This window comes from Anopheles arabiensis, chromosome X (assembly GCF_016920715.1).
Source record: "Anopheles arabiensis isolate DONGOLA chromosome X, AaraD3, whole genome shotgun sequence".
In the NCBI taxonomy this organism is placed as follows: domain Eukaryota; kingdom Metazoa; phylum Arthropoda; class Insecta; order Diptera; family Culicidae; genus Anopheles; species Anopheles arabiensis.
In genome coordinates, this window is record NC_053519.1 from 15,987,553 (window position 1) to 16,000,456 (window position 12,904).

Consider the following 12,904-nt stretch of genomic DNA (forward strand, 5'->3'; position numbering starts at 1 on the left):
CGTGTGACGAACCAAAAGTATTGTGACCGGCATTCGACGGAAAGTGAAAAAAAAGTGTCAAATGTGCATTTTTTTAACAGAACATTCATCAACGCAGCTGGCGCAAGTAACCCATATGTAAACAAAAGCAATAACGATGAAAGAACAGCTACAAGCAAGTTTCGTACAGTGCAGAAAAATAATAAAAAATGAAAAATAAAAATAAAAAATAAAAAATAAAAACTAACAATATCAATGATAACATATTTAAATGTCATTACTTGCTGACAATTCAAGAAGTATCAAACAAATCTATTTTCAATACTGATTTTATCTTACATAAGAATAACTACTAGACCACTAGATTGACAAGAAGGTTTAATAACCCTTACAGAAAACTATATTTGGCGTATAAATCCAGTACAAAAAGCAATAACACATAAATGAAAAAAAAATTTAAGACCATGTTAGAAATTAACAGCAAAAAAAATATCTTAAAGTAAAATATCGATCAATTTAAGATTTTAAATCATTTAAATGAACTAAAACTAACAAAAATAACAAAAATGGCAAAATTTGATCTTGAAACAGCCATAGGTCTTGTACCAATGTACGATGGTTCTTCTGATACTTTTGACACATTTGAAGACGCATCAAAGTTTTTGTTTGAACTAAATCCAAACCATGAAGCGATGCTTATAAAATTCCTACGAACCAGACTGATTGGTAAAGCAAGAATAGAGCTACCTAGCAATATTACATATTTTACAGAGCTTATAAACGACATCAAAAGAAGATGTAAAGAAAAACTAACACCCGACAGGATTATAGTGGAATTGAAATCCATTACATCAAAGGATACACAAACAATTTGCAAAAAAGTTGAAATGCTTACAGAAAAACTCAATTTAATTTACCTAGAATTAGAATTTCCAGAAAAAATTGCAAACGATATGGCAATCAAACAAGGGATAGAAACTCTAAAACAAAAGATTTCAAATGAAGAAACCAAAATGATCTTGAAGATTGGTACTTTCTCTACGATAACAGATGCAACTCAAAAGGTATTGGAAAATGAATGCGAGGAAATAAATAAAAATAGTTATCAATTTAACACACATGGCTATAGTCTAAACCATGAATACCCGCAAAGAAACAACCAGCTTAATTACCAAATTTTTCCAAATTTGAATCAATCATTAACTACTCAAACAACACCCAACAACTATAGTTATAGAAATAATAACAACTTCAGTTTCTACAAACGCCACCATCAGTTAAAGAATTGTAGTAGTCAGAGTCAAGTTAATCAAGGATATAATAATCGCGAATACAATTATAGCAATAGTATTCAGAACAGATCCAATAATATGCAATGTTATTACATCAGAAAAGAACAGAACAGAAATGAACAGTTCAATAATAATAATCAATTACAATAGGTTCCACGGCAGGTACGGATTCTTGATAGGTTTCAGGACTGGTATGGGTTTGTGATTGGTTCTAGGGCCGGTATGGGTTCATGATCAGTGCCAAAATCAGCAGGGGTCCATGAATGTTTCCCAGATCGGAATGGTTTCTTGATAAGTTCCAGGGCAGATATGGGTTCATACTCATTTCTTAGACAGATATGCTCAGTATTGATTCCTTCACCGGTATGAGTTCAGTATCGGTTCCAGGACCAGTATAGGTTCAGTATCAGATCTAGAACCAGCATTAGGTCAAGTGCAGTTCTTGAACCAGAATGTGTATTGATTTCACAGGCCATTAATTTCGGCGTACTCGTAAGAGTAAAAGGGATGTTTCAAATTTATTTGCGCCTTTTTATTGCTTCTTTCCCGCACAAGCCCATTTTCAACCTGCATCCGTCTTCCGCTCACTCGCGCAGCAAAAAGCTCAAATCACTGCCGACCTTGTACAGCACCGACTCCTCGCCCTTGCGGAACAGGCGCGCATCGTACGGTGTGCCGGGTACGGCCGGCTGCGGCCCGATTAGCGTGGCCCGATCACCGTCCACGAACAGGGCGGTACCCTCGGCCAGCCCGAGCACCGGTGCCGCGTTCAGCTCGTGAAACTGGTTGATGCGCTCCGGGCGCGTCTCGCCCTTGTGCGTGCCGTTCGGTTCCGGGTCGAGGTAGTGCGGGTTAATGTTGAACGGGACGAGCGCGAGCGCCTCGAAGCTGGCCGGCTGCACGATCGGCATATCGTTCGTCGTCTGGATGGTGCGTGTCGCCACGTTCGTGCCGGCCGAGCTGCCGACGTACGGTACGCCGTGGTGCAGGACGCGCTCGCGGATCGGTCCCACCAGCTGCCGCCGGTAGAGCGTGTCGAGCAGCAGGAACGTGTTGCCGCCGCCGATGTAGATCGCCTGGGCGGTCTGCACCGCCCGGACCGGATCCGGCGCGGTGTGTATGCCGGTGCAGCCGAAGCCGAGCTTGCGCAGCACGCTGCCGACCCGCTCGGTGTACCCGTCGTGGTCGGTGAGGGCGTACGGCACGAACAGCACCTCCTGCACGCTGTTGCTACAAAGAAAACAAAAACCGTGGTGTGTGTGAAGAGTGTGGCGAGCACAGTGTTTCCTGCCGACTTACTGCTTCAAAAAGCTGGTCAGATCCGATTCGGCATGCTCGAGGTATCCGAATCCGTGCACCGCCGAGGACGACATCAGTAACAGTTGCCGCTTGCCCATCCTGCCGACGGTGGAGATGAACGCTTGCTGGAATGCCGATCACCGCAGTGGAACCGAGTAGAAATCGAAATTAAAATATCGTTCACTGTATCACGCCAACACGACGCAATGGCACACTTCAAGTGCGCGATGGCTGCCCTTTATCAGCCACTCTATATTTAAGCTCTCGCTCGACGATCGACGACCACCACCTACCTTCGCCACCTTGGCGTGGGTATATCTGCCAATAGAGAAATGGATGAGGTATGTGTTGTCTAATCTAATCAGTCTCGGGCTTTTGTTTCGCGCGCCAGTGCGTACCCAACAAGACACTGCACACACACACACACACACACACTCAGAAACGGGCAGGCTAAACAACAATGCACCGCAATGGTCGACGCCCGATCAGCTGACGGATGGAAACAAAAGATCCAACCAGAAGCGCACCCAATGGACGCCCACCCGGCTGTCAGTGAGGCCTCGGCAAGGTCTATTAAGGCCTTATTAGGCGGAGAGCAGTGACGTCACTTTCTTTTTGATATTTGATGGTGTGATTGTATGATGGTGATGTGCTGGTGTTGTAAAAAATCACACATAAAGTGCCTGAAATTTCTTCAGTTTTTTTTTGCGGGACCTTACCTTTTCAACGGGCTGGCGTTGATGTTTGAGGTTAGAGCGTGGTCTGGCACTGTGACGGTACGCAAGTGACGCATTTAAATAGAATTTACAGTAGTGATGTGCTCTTTTGAGTCCGAATACGACTCCGGCAAAAGCCGAACCACTAGTTCCACTCGGAGTCGTCAGAGTCGCTAGGAGTTGGAGTTCACCGTGGTTGGAGTCATTCGGAGTCGTCCAGAATGGATCGGAGTCCACAGAATCCGTCCAGTGCAATGTGCTTGTGATCAGGCATTTCATTTCGTTGTGTTTTTTGTCTTTCATTTTGCGCGTAAAATTCGTATATTGGCCTTTGTTTCGAAGGCCGACTCTGGCCAACACCGGACGACTTTGACTCCAACTGATTCCGGATGACTCCGACTCTCACCGACTCTGACACCGAACGACTCCCAACGACTTCAGCTGACTCCGGGCGATTCCGGACAATTCCGGACGATTCCGAGCGACTCCGGATAATGCTGCGTGGACCTACCTTCAGGAGTCGATTCCGCTCGGAATCGGATCGTAGTCCAACTTCAGATTTTTGCCAACTTTACCCATCACTAATTTACAGGCAGTTGTACAGCGCTTATCAAACCACAGACTGGCTTCCGAGTGGTTTGTTTTAAATGGGGATTTTTGTTTACTAGAAGAACAGGACTCAGGAAGAAAGTTTGGGATGGGGATTCACAGTTTTGTTTGTTTTATCTTTCAGCGTCAGTCGCTTTTGGGTGACTGATAGCTTGCGGTTTGGTTCATTTCTTTGGCCACAAAACTACACGACGCATCCACGCTATCTTGGCACAGCTCAGCGTTGTACCCTACCATACCGTCCTCCATTTTCGGTGGAGAGCCGCAAAGTACTTGGACGGGCTGAGAGGTTCCGTTATACAGGTCTTTGTAAGATCATCTGTCTTGTAGTCTTCGTAGGCGTGTTCACAGCCACTCCACGGAAGCTACTCCACGATGAAATTCTTCAGTACGCACCCCTATATCAAACATTTTTAGGGTTCTTGAAAGCTTCCAGTACTTGCCTCAACTGACTATGGAGCCTCAGTAGATACGATGCATCTCCAAATTGCGCCGATGTAAATCCTGTTTCTACTATACATCAGTGACGTCATACGTATGATGTCTTAATAAGAAGTTTTACTCTTAACAGACGATGTTAAATCTTCGCTACGGTGAAGGATTTTCAAGGCTGCATGTGCCTCCAGCAAGGTCTCTCACGGTGTCTTGATAATGCGCTATCATTATGCGTTGATAAATTACGTATTATGTGGTTTTGCTAGGACTAAACTATTGTCAACCTTTAATTGCAGCATAGACAACCAAACTCTAGAAAGGACTGATTTGACATTCGCGTTTTGGGTATCCTACTTCACAGTCGTCTTGACAGCTTCGGACCCCAATATGATAGCGGTCATATCAAGAGCAAACCACAAGTGTTAGATCTAATTATAAGAAATGACAAGAGAAGTTCACGACCCTATCAAAAATGCTTGTATAATGTGAACCCCCCCATAGACTCATCGTCATGGGATGTCTGCAATAGATCCAACTGAAATTGACTCGATATGCGATAAGGCTATAGATATCTATTATTAGGTTTTCAAGTAAAGAACAACAACAAATCAATCTCCAGAGGTACATACACACACAAAAACCTCAGATCCTAAGAGGACCAAACCCTCTTCAAACATATAAACTTCCGAAACACGCTTCAAGAAAATTTCAAGAAAAAACCTCCGAAACACGCTTGGATTTATCAACTTTTATTTGCCTTTTTTCCATCGGATTTTCGCATTTGTTTTACTTAACTGTTTAAAATTTAACTTTAATTCTCACCAATATCGCTGTTTTTCTTCCCTAGCTCGCTCGCTCTCTTTCTTCTTGCTTTCCCTACTTCTCCGCTTCACATTACTGCCCCGCTTGCCTACCGAGTGTAGTCATAGTAGTAGTTGTTGTAGTAGCAACCTGCCTTACCGATTACGAAAAAAAGAAGGATGAAGGAAAAACGAAACGTACCTAACGCGGGCTTTTGCATAGTCTTTCTGTAACGCAGGTGCATACGCGTGTGATTGTGTGTGTGGTGTGTGTGTGCAAGTGTTGAGCGTTTCTTTCTAGTAGCTTAGTGTCTTGGTACAATGCTCAGCTGTGCTGGCAATTCTTGTGGTACAGTCGTCAACTCGCACGACCTAATAACGTACCCGCCGTGGGTTCAATCCTCATATGGAACGGTTCCCCGCTCCGCTACGATTGCGGGTAGCTAAATTAGTCTCGAAAGCCTTGTACAGGCCGGGCCTAATCGCGTAGTAGTTGTCGTTGCGCAAATAAGAAGAAGAAGAGGAAAATTCCGAATCGATCGCGAAAAATCCCCCAACCCTCGTCCAATCTTCCCATCCGTTGATATGGCTTACAGGTGGAAGGAGGAGGTGGGGGGGGGTGATCTGGAAAGCGCTACACGCACGCACACATTCACCCACACACACAAGCGCACTAAAGGACGGTGATTACTGTGTTTCTTGAAGAAAAGGGAAATCAACGCCATTCTCACCCTTGCTTGTATGTTATTTTGTTGCTTCGAACTTTTACGTTAGTAATTCTATACATAAGAGGGGAAAGGGCGGAGAGGGGGGGACTTCCAAAGTGGTGGCGTTACAGGAGCAAAAAAACTATTTTAATAGAAGACATAAACTTAGGGAAGATAAGATAGAGGAAGATGATGAAGAAGAAGAAGAAGAAGGGAAAGAAAACTAACCTATATGTACCACGTGTACGCGGCGCGGATATGCGTTTGTGTGCATGTGCGTGTATGTGTTTTGTTTGTTTGTATTTAACGTACTAAATCAATGCAAATCTTACAGAAATACAAATTTGGATGCATCTTGGCTACATCACACAAACCCACACGCACATAAACACACACGAACGCATCCACTTAAAAACACGTGGCTGCTGGTTGCCTGTGAGCAGGTTCTGCTACTTCCATTTCTCTCCAAAAAAAAAAAAGAAAAAAAAACCTAACCCTAGCTTTACTTCTAGTTTTAGTAAATTCCTGCCTTCGCTACTAAATTCTTATGCACACACACACACACACGCGCGACCTATACAGAGAGAGAGAGAGAGAGAGATAGAGAGAGAGAGAGAGAGGCTTACATATACATATACATATATTTTATTAATATATAGTTCGTAATTTCCTCGCGCATGAGAGTTACACTTACAGATCCGCTTAAATGGTACATTAATTCCTTTGCCTTTGTCTCTCTCTCTCTCTCTCTCTTTCTCTCTCTCTCTTTCTCTCTCACTCCCTTCCCTTTCTGTCTCTGTGTGCGTGTGTGTGTGTGGGATCGTGCCCTTTTGTGGGGTTTTGCCCCCTTTTCCTTTTTAGTTTAGCTAAAACATACGCCGCGGACTGTGCTGCCAGCCGCAACTCTTTTTTAAACGCTGCAGCAAGACGGTTATTACTAGTATTACTAAGGTATGCTATTATTGATAGGCGCCACTCCGCGAACATAAATTTCTCCTCCTCTCTCTCTCTCTATCTATCTTTTTTTTGTTTTAAACCACCCTCTTCCCTCCCCCCCCCCCATTCCCATCCACGAGCTCTGCTGCACCAAACTCCGAAACGGTGCCAAAACAGTCGAAAAGTAAACTATTTACAGGTTGGTTGTTTTGTTTTGTTTTTTAGTAATGCATAGTAGCTCCCCCATAGTATGCGGCTACTCTCGCTCTCTCTCTCTCTCTCTCTCTCTCTCGCTCTCTCTCTCTCTCTCTTTTAACTCTTTTTTTCTCTCTCTCTCATTTTCTTTCTTTTGCTCTCTAATCTCTCAGTTTTGCTAACCAGTGGCTGGATTACTTTCCCGACGAAAAAGGGAAATGCTCCCTTGACTGACTGATAAGGTTGATGCGCCAAATAAGAAAAAAGAAAAAGGTTTGGTCGGGGTGGTAGCAGGTGATCGTGGTCAGACAGCTTTTCCTTAAACACAAAAAGGAAAGCAGCAAAAAAAATAGAAGGCAACAGTATTCAAGGTTTGTTTGTGTGTGTGTGTGCAGTCTTCACAGAAGACCGCCGACTATGGAACGCTAAAGAATTTTTAAGAGGTTGTTTTTGTTTTTTTGTTTTGCAAAAGTATGAAGGTTGCTGCTTTGATTTTTGTTCATTACATAGATGCAGCAAGAAACGTGAATGGGAGGGAGTAAAGAACAGTAAAAGACATGTAGAGAGAAGCAAGAAAAAAAGCAACACACACACACACACAAAGGAAGCTCCTTTTTCCCTCCTGTATCGGGGCTTTCGTACACGCGCCTCGCACACATTGCTTTGTGTTTAAAATTAATTATTTAACTCTTGCGTGAAGCCTTACTCAAAATGGGAGATCAAAGCGAATTCATTTTTTGATTTGACTTACGATTTACAATAACATTAAAAAAAAACAAACAAAAAAATATGTATATGAAAATAATAATAAAAAAACGAATGGCTACTGCAAAATCTCCTCCCGTGTTGTTCCCCGTTTTCTCTCTTGTTCTCTTCGCTTTCTTCTTTTCCTCTCTCTCTGTTTCTCTTTCTTGTTTCGTCTGTTATGCTTTCTATGTTTACTTCCGACGCGCCCCCCTTCCCCTCGCCTACACGCGCTGATTGCGCGAACAAGTCATTATATAATACAAAGATTACGTCCTGCTGCCCCCGCCGATAAAAATAAAATAAAACAAAACTAAAACCTATAAACGTGCCCTTGGTGCCGCGCGTTGTCACTCTAATTCAAAGGTGTGTGTGTGTGTGTGTATGTGTGTGCGTGGAAGGGCAATACATCTGGCCTACTATTGTGAGTCTCGTTTGCTTGTAAATATCAATTTTTGAAATTATGCGGTTTAAATCGTTTCTACTTTGGACGCACGTTGCGACTTTGTGTCTTGGGGGTGAAAGGCGTCACACACACGAGCACTAACACATCTTTCCATTTTGTGTGTGTTTGTGTGCTTGTTTTGTTGCAGCTACAACAACGTACAATTAGATGTTTTTTTTAAAGGAAGCAAAACAAACTCCAATTTTCTCGCGTCTTTACGGCGGCGACTTACACGACTAAAGAAAAAAGGGGTTAAGAATTACAATAAATTATAATAGAACGAACGCAATGGCGTTGTGTGGGTGAGTCCGGGGGGTGGGTGGTGATACTGCGGACTGTGCGGATCAACGCGTAATATTGTGTGCTGTTCTTCTAGAAGAGCCCAATGACACTTGCCAACATCTGTCCAACGCTATGGAGTCCCGAAAAGAGATGTGTATGTGTGTATGTGTGTGTGCAGTGCTGCAATATGTCATGAGCATCACCAGATTTTCACCAACGAAGATGATGAACATATCCGTGGTGGCTTGATGCTCATTGCTGATACTCAATGAAAGTGCGTCATGACATGCCGAACGCGACACTCAGACTGACTAGCTTAGCTTAATACCGGCGCAAGCATAATCATGGCTTTTTTTCTGGCTGTGAACAGTACTGCCAAATGCCAATTGTTTCAGCCACCGACACTCATGACTGAAACGAAGCTCAAATCAGCTCACGTACACAACTGAGATGATCAGCGGTGAGTCTCAAACAGTTGATGGATCAATCACATGTTTGATGCCATTTTGTTCAGCACCCAACTCTTGGTCACTCACTTGGTCATGACATTTTCTGTCGGTGATAATCACGACATTCTTGGAATATACTTGGCGTGTACTAGGAACAAGCAGCAAAATTCTCTGCTTTGATTGTTTTGTCGGGTCAAACAGAGCGAGAAATCATGCTCGTTTTGTTGCTTGGAACCACTCGTACGCATCGCTTATCTCTCATGACTATCGCGATGATCACCGACTGAAAATGTCAAGACCAAGAGCCTGAGCAAGAGTTGGTTGCACACAATGTTGCACCAAGCATGTGATGGTCACAACAACTGTTTGAGTCTCACCTCTGATCACCACAGTAGGGCTCATGACGCTGCAATTACTCTGTTTCAGCCGAAATTTTTCATGACTATGTCAGTGACATTTCGCACAACTGATCACAGTAAAATGATGTCGTGATTTAGTGACTGACCACGCGTTGGTCGCACAAAATGTCACGAAGCATGCATTGATCACACCAACCGTTTTGAGTATCACCTCTGAATATCACAATTGAGTACGTGACGCTGACATGGATTTTGTTTCAGTCAGATTTTGTTATGACATTGACAGTGACATTTTGCAGCACTGTGTGTGTATGTGTATTGCTTTGTTTTAAGAGAGGATTTAATTTTTGTTTTTTTCCCATCTGTTATTTTGTTTCGTTCACCAATCCTGCACAAGCACCACCCACCAACACACACGGACACGCTCATAGCTTATGCTAATATGCTTCTCCTGTTGTTTCCTTCTTCTTCTACTTCCTTTTTTCTTCTTCTTTTGTATGTTTGTTTGTGGCTTGTTTGTACATGAATATAATTGTCAGTGTGTGTGGGTGTGTTCGTGCACACATGTGTCCATATGTGTGTGATAGTGTTTTTTATACCACAAATTTCTCACATTAAATGGTTTTGTTTATCTATCCTGCGCACACACACACATACATTCACAGTCGCAGACACACACATTCATGGCCTGTGGGGAAACAGGGGAGCGGGATGGTAGGGTAATATTGTCACTTTTTTGCCACTTTTGGTGACCGTTTCTCTACCCCTTTTCCCACCGATTTTACATTTTCCCTCATCCTCTCTCCCTCTCTGGCTCTCGCTCCCTCCACCTTTACCTCCTACTCTTTCGTTTTAATCGCTAGAGGAGAGGGGTGAGGGGCGGATGGGGACAGCAAAGCTTTACCTACTAATATTACAACCTTAGCCTTAGCCAACCACACACTTACTTTGCTAATGCTAATCTCAAACAGATCCAATTTTAGCAAGAAATTTAAAAACAAAACTGTTGGTCGATACAGAAGGGCGCGGGAACCAGTGGTATAGGGGAATGGGGAAGAAATGTATTTAATAAAAAAAATAGTAGTTACTATTTACAAGCAATTCACTTGCAGCGCTGCGCCTGCAAGCACCGGACAGCGCACCTAGACCTTCGCTTTTGTTTGTTACGCACGCCGACGACATCATTTCCTTTCCCGGCAGCATCCCCAAAAACCATTTCATTCGCAAAAACTAAAAACCAAAAGCTTTACAGGGTTTTCTAGGAGTTCTCATAGCTGTAGGACACTTTATTGACTGTTTCATACGTGAAATGAACTTAATGTACCGGGAATTGGACCCTATAGCATGCTTGTTGGACAGATCCAATAGAAATTTCCAACAAGCCTGTCCAAAAAGGGTGCCATAGAGTTTAATTTCCAACATTTGAAGTTCACTTCCCATGAGAAAGAGCCAATGAAGTGTCCGTCAACTATGAGAACCATTGGAAAACCCTGTAACCAACTTTAACTTCCTCCACAAGGGTTTGGGTTGGGTTTCATTTAAAAACAAAATGTAATCATAATCCGAGCAAACCTCTTCTTAAAAAAATCGTATTTTTTACAACGATTTTTTCAGCGCCCAGGGTTTTCAATTTTTTTCCAGACAAAATATGACTGGCGGGTCGCAGCGTGGGTCCGTAACTCGCGACTGCAGCAGAACGGCCACTCCCGGGTACGGCTAATAATACTAACACCTCAGCGTGTATAGAGTAAGAGCGACAGCAACCGAAACGATCGTTTTGTTGTTCCACGTGCAATGTTTGCTCTCTCTCTCTCTATCTCTCTCTCTCGCTCTCTCGGCATCAATCCCAAATCGCTCTCTTTACATCGTACATTTGAAATGATTTTTGTTTGTTTTTTTTTGTTTCTGATTTTCCCCCTCCTTCTCTGCTCTCTTCGTTCGCACATTTGACATTCTCGCGCTTGTTTTCTTAACTCTCCCTCACTCACATTGCTGCTCGCACTTGCTACTATTATAGGCACTGTTTTCTTTTCTCTCTCTTCTTTTCTTTGCTTTAAATATATCCACCTTAAATGTTACTTTTGTGTGTGTGCATTTATGTTTTTGTTTTGTTTGCTTTAGTGTTTGCCAACACGCACATCCTTTTCTAAAAAAAAGCAAACAAATAAAATTAAATACAATCAAAACACCCACACACGCACTTATTGCCCAGGTGTCTCGTGTATGTGTGTGTGTATAGATGCGCGTCTCGTATACACGATGCGTGTCGGTGTGTGTGTTGTGCTCTAGTCGCGCAGCAGCTGGTGTAGGGCGGGACGGTGCTGCAGCAGCAGCAGCTGCTGGGAGGCCCGTTTCGCGTCCACCTCCAGCAGCTGGCCGTAGTCGGGCGGGTCCAGCCCGAGATACTCCTGCTTGACAGGTTGCCGCTGTTGCTGCTGCTGGTCGCCGGTGCAACGGACCAGCTCCTCCGGGCTGGCCGTGGGTGTCGTCGGCTCGGTTCTGACCACTCCCAGTGCTGGTGGTTCGCGGTTCGTCGCCGGTTGATGGGGGGTGGTTGACTGTGGCAGCAGTGCAGCCGCCGTCTGCTGCTCGACCAAACAGCTCGGCAAATCGACGATCGGTGGTGGTGGTGGTGGTGGTGGTGCCGGCGGTGGTACAGGGGCCTCTGCTGCCCCCGTTTGCTGCAGGTGGCCCGGGTCTTGATTGGTGCTGTTGGTGGTGGCCGGACGGTCGCTGCTGCCGCCGTCGCTGCTGTTGTTATTGTGGCTGGGGTAGTCGCCGGCGGCAAGAAGGTTCGGATTGCTCAGGAGAATGCTGTCGCTGGTGTGGTCTAGTAGTCTATGGTGCACGCGGTGATGGATATCTTGCTGCTGGTGTTGGTAGTGCTGCTGCTGCTGCTATTCCTTCACCAGGCGATAGATATGGTGCTGCGCACCGTGCTCGGAGGTCGACACCTCGAACACGAACGCCACGCACAGGAGCGTCTCGTCCGTGTCTTTGTTGGATATAACCTGCAAACAAACAAACAAACGCGGATCAAACTCAATTCCAACAACACTCCCGTTTCTTTTCTAGCAGGATCTGGTAGGATCTACGCACCTGCAGGATGGTGAAGTTCTCCAGCACGCTGTTCATCATGTACTTCTCGGGAAGGTGCTTCAGCTTGTTGATGAAGTTGATCATGTAGTCGCACATTGGCGACCGGCTGATCCGGTACACGTAGCGACCGTTCTCGATGCGGGAGTATTCCGTTTCCACCTTCTCCACCACCTGCTTGCCGAAAGAGCACACCTTGGTCGAGCAGGTGATCACCATGTTGTCGTTGCTCTCGTAGCTGCAAAGAATGGGTGTGCGCAGGAAGATAGTTTGGTGAGAAGATGCTATCGCCGCAAACGCCACTACGCCTTGATGATACTTACTGACTGCTGACGCCGTAGAACGCGCCCGCATCGTTCGCGATGTTCGTGTTCAGGTCCGCCCAAAACTTCACCAGGAAGAACGCATTGCTCGGACCCTTCTCGTACAGCTCCTTGAGCCCGCCGGACTTTTGCGGGAACTTGTCGTAGATCTCCTTCACCTCCACCGACTCCAGCAGCGGGTTGGCGGGCGTGTCCGCTATGTGCACGAACAGGTGCTTGTGATACTGGGAACGAGGCA

At 44.8% G+C, this 12,904-nt stretch overlaps 2 protein-coding genes across 14 annotated transcripts in view; both read right to left on the reverse strand.

Annotated features, from left to right (window-relative positions):
- Positions 1–1,750: 1,750 nt before the first annotated feature.
- On the reverse strand, positions 1,751–3,042 carry LOC120906583 (probable alpha-aspartyl dipeptidase). Its single transcript, XM_040318368.1, has 3 exons — positions 2,864–3,042; positions 2,571–2,695; positions 1,751–2,501 (listed from the first exon to the last, which is right to left on the reverse strand). The coding sequence occupies exons 2-3, from the start codon at positions 2,666–2,668 to the stop codon at positions 1,856–1,858; spliced, it is 744 nt and encodes a 247-aa protein (XP_040174302.1). The 5' UTR covers positions 2,669–2,695; positions 2,864–3,042; the 3' UTR covers positions 1,751–1,855.
- Positions 3,043–12,119: 9,077 nt separating this feature from the next.
- The window catches only part of LOC120906580 (protein scalloped), a 101,890-nt gene continuing 101,105 nt past the window's right edge, over positions 12,120–12,904 (reverse strand). For 12 of the 13 annotated variants that reach the window (XM_040318352.1, XM_040318353.1, XM_040318354.1 and 9 more), the window contains 3 exons: positions 12,667–12,890; positions 12,347–12,581; positions 12,145–12,258 (listed from right to left, as the gene is read on the reverse strand). In XM_040318352.1, coding sequence (XP_040174286.1) covers positions 12,145–12,258; positions 12,347–12,581; positions 12,667–12,890 — 573 coding nt within the window. Of the gene's footprint in view, positions 12,259–12,346; positions 12,582–12,666; positions 12,891–12,904 lie in introns of all 13 variants that reach the window. The other variant, XM_040318347.1, reaches the window with a different exon arrangement.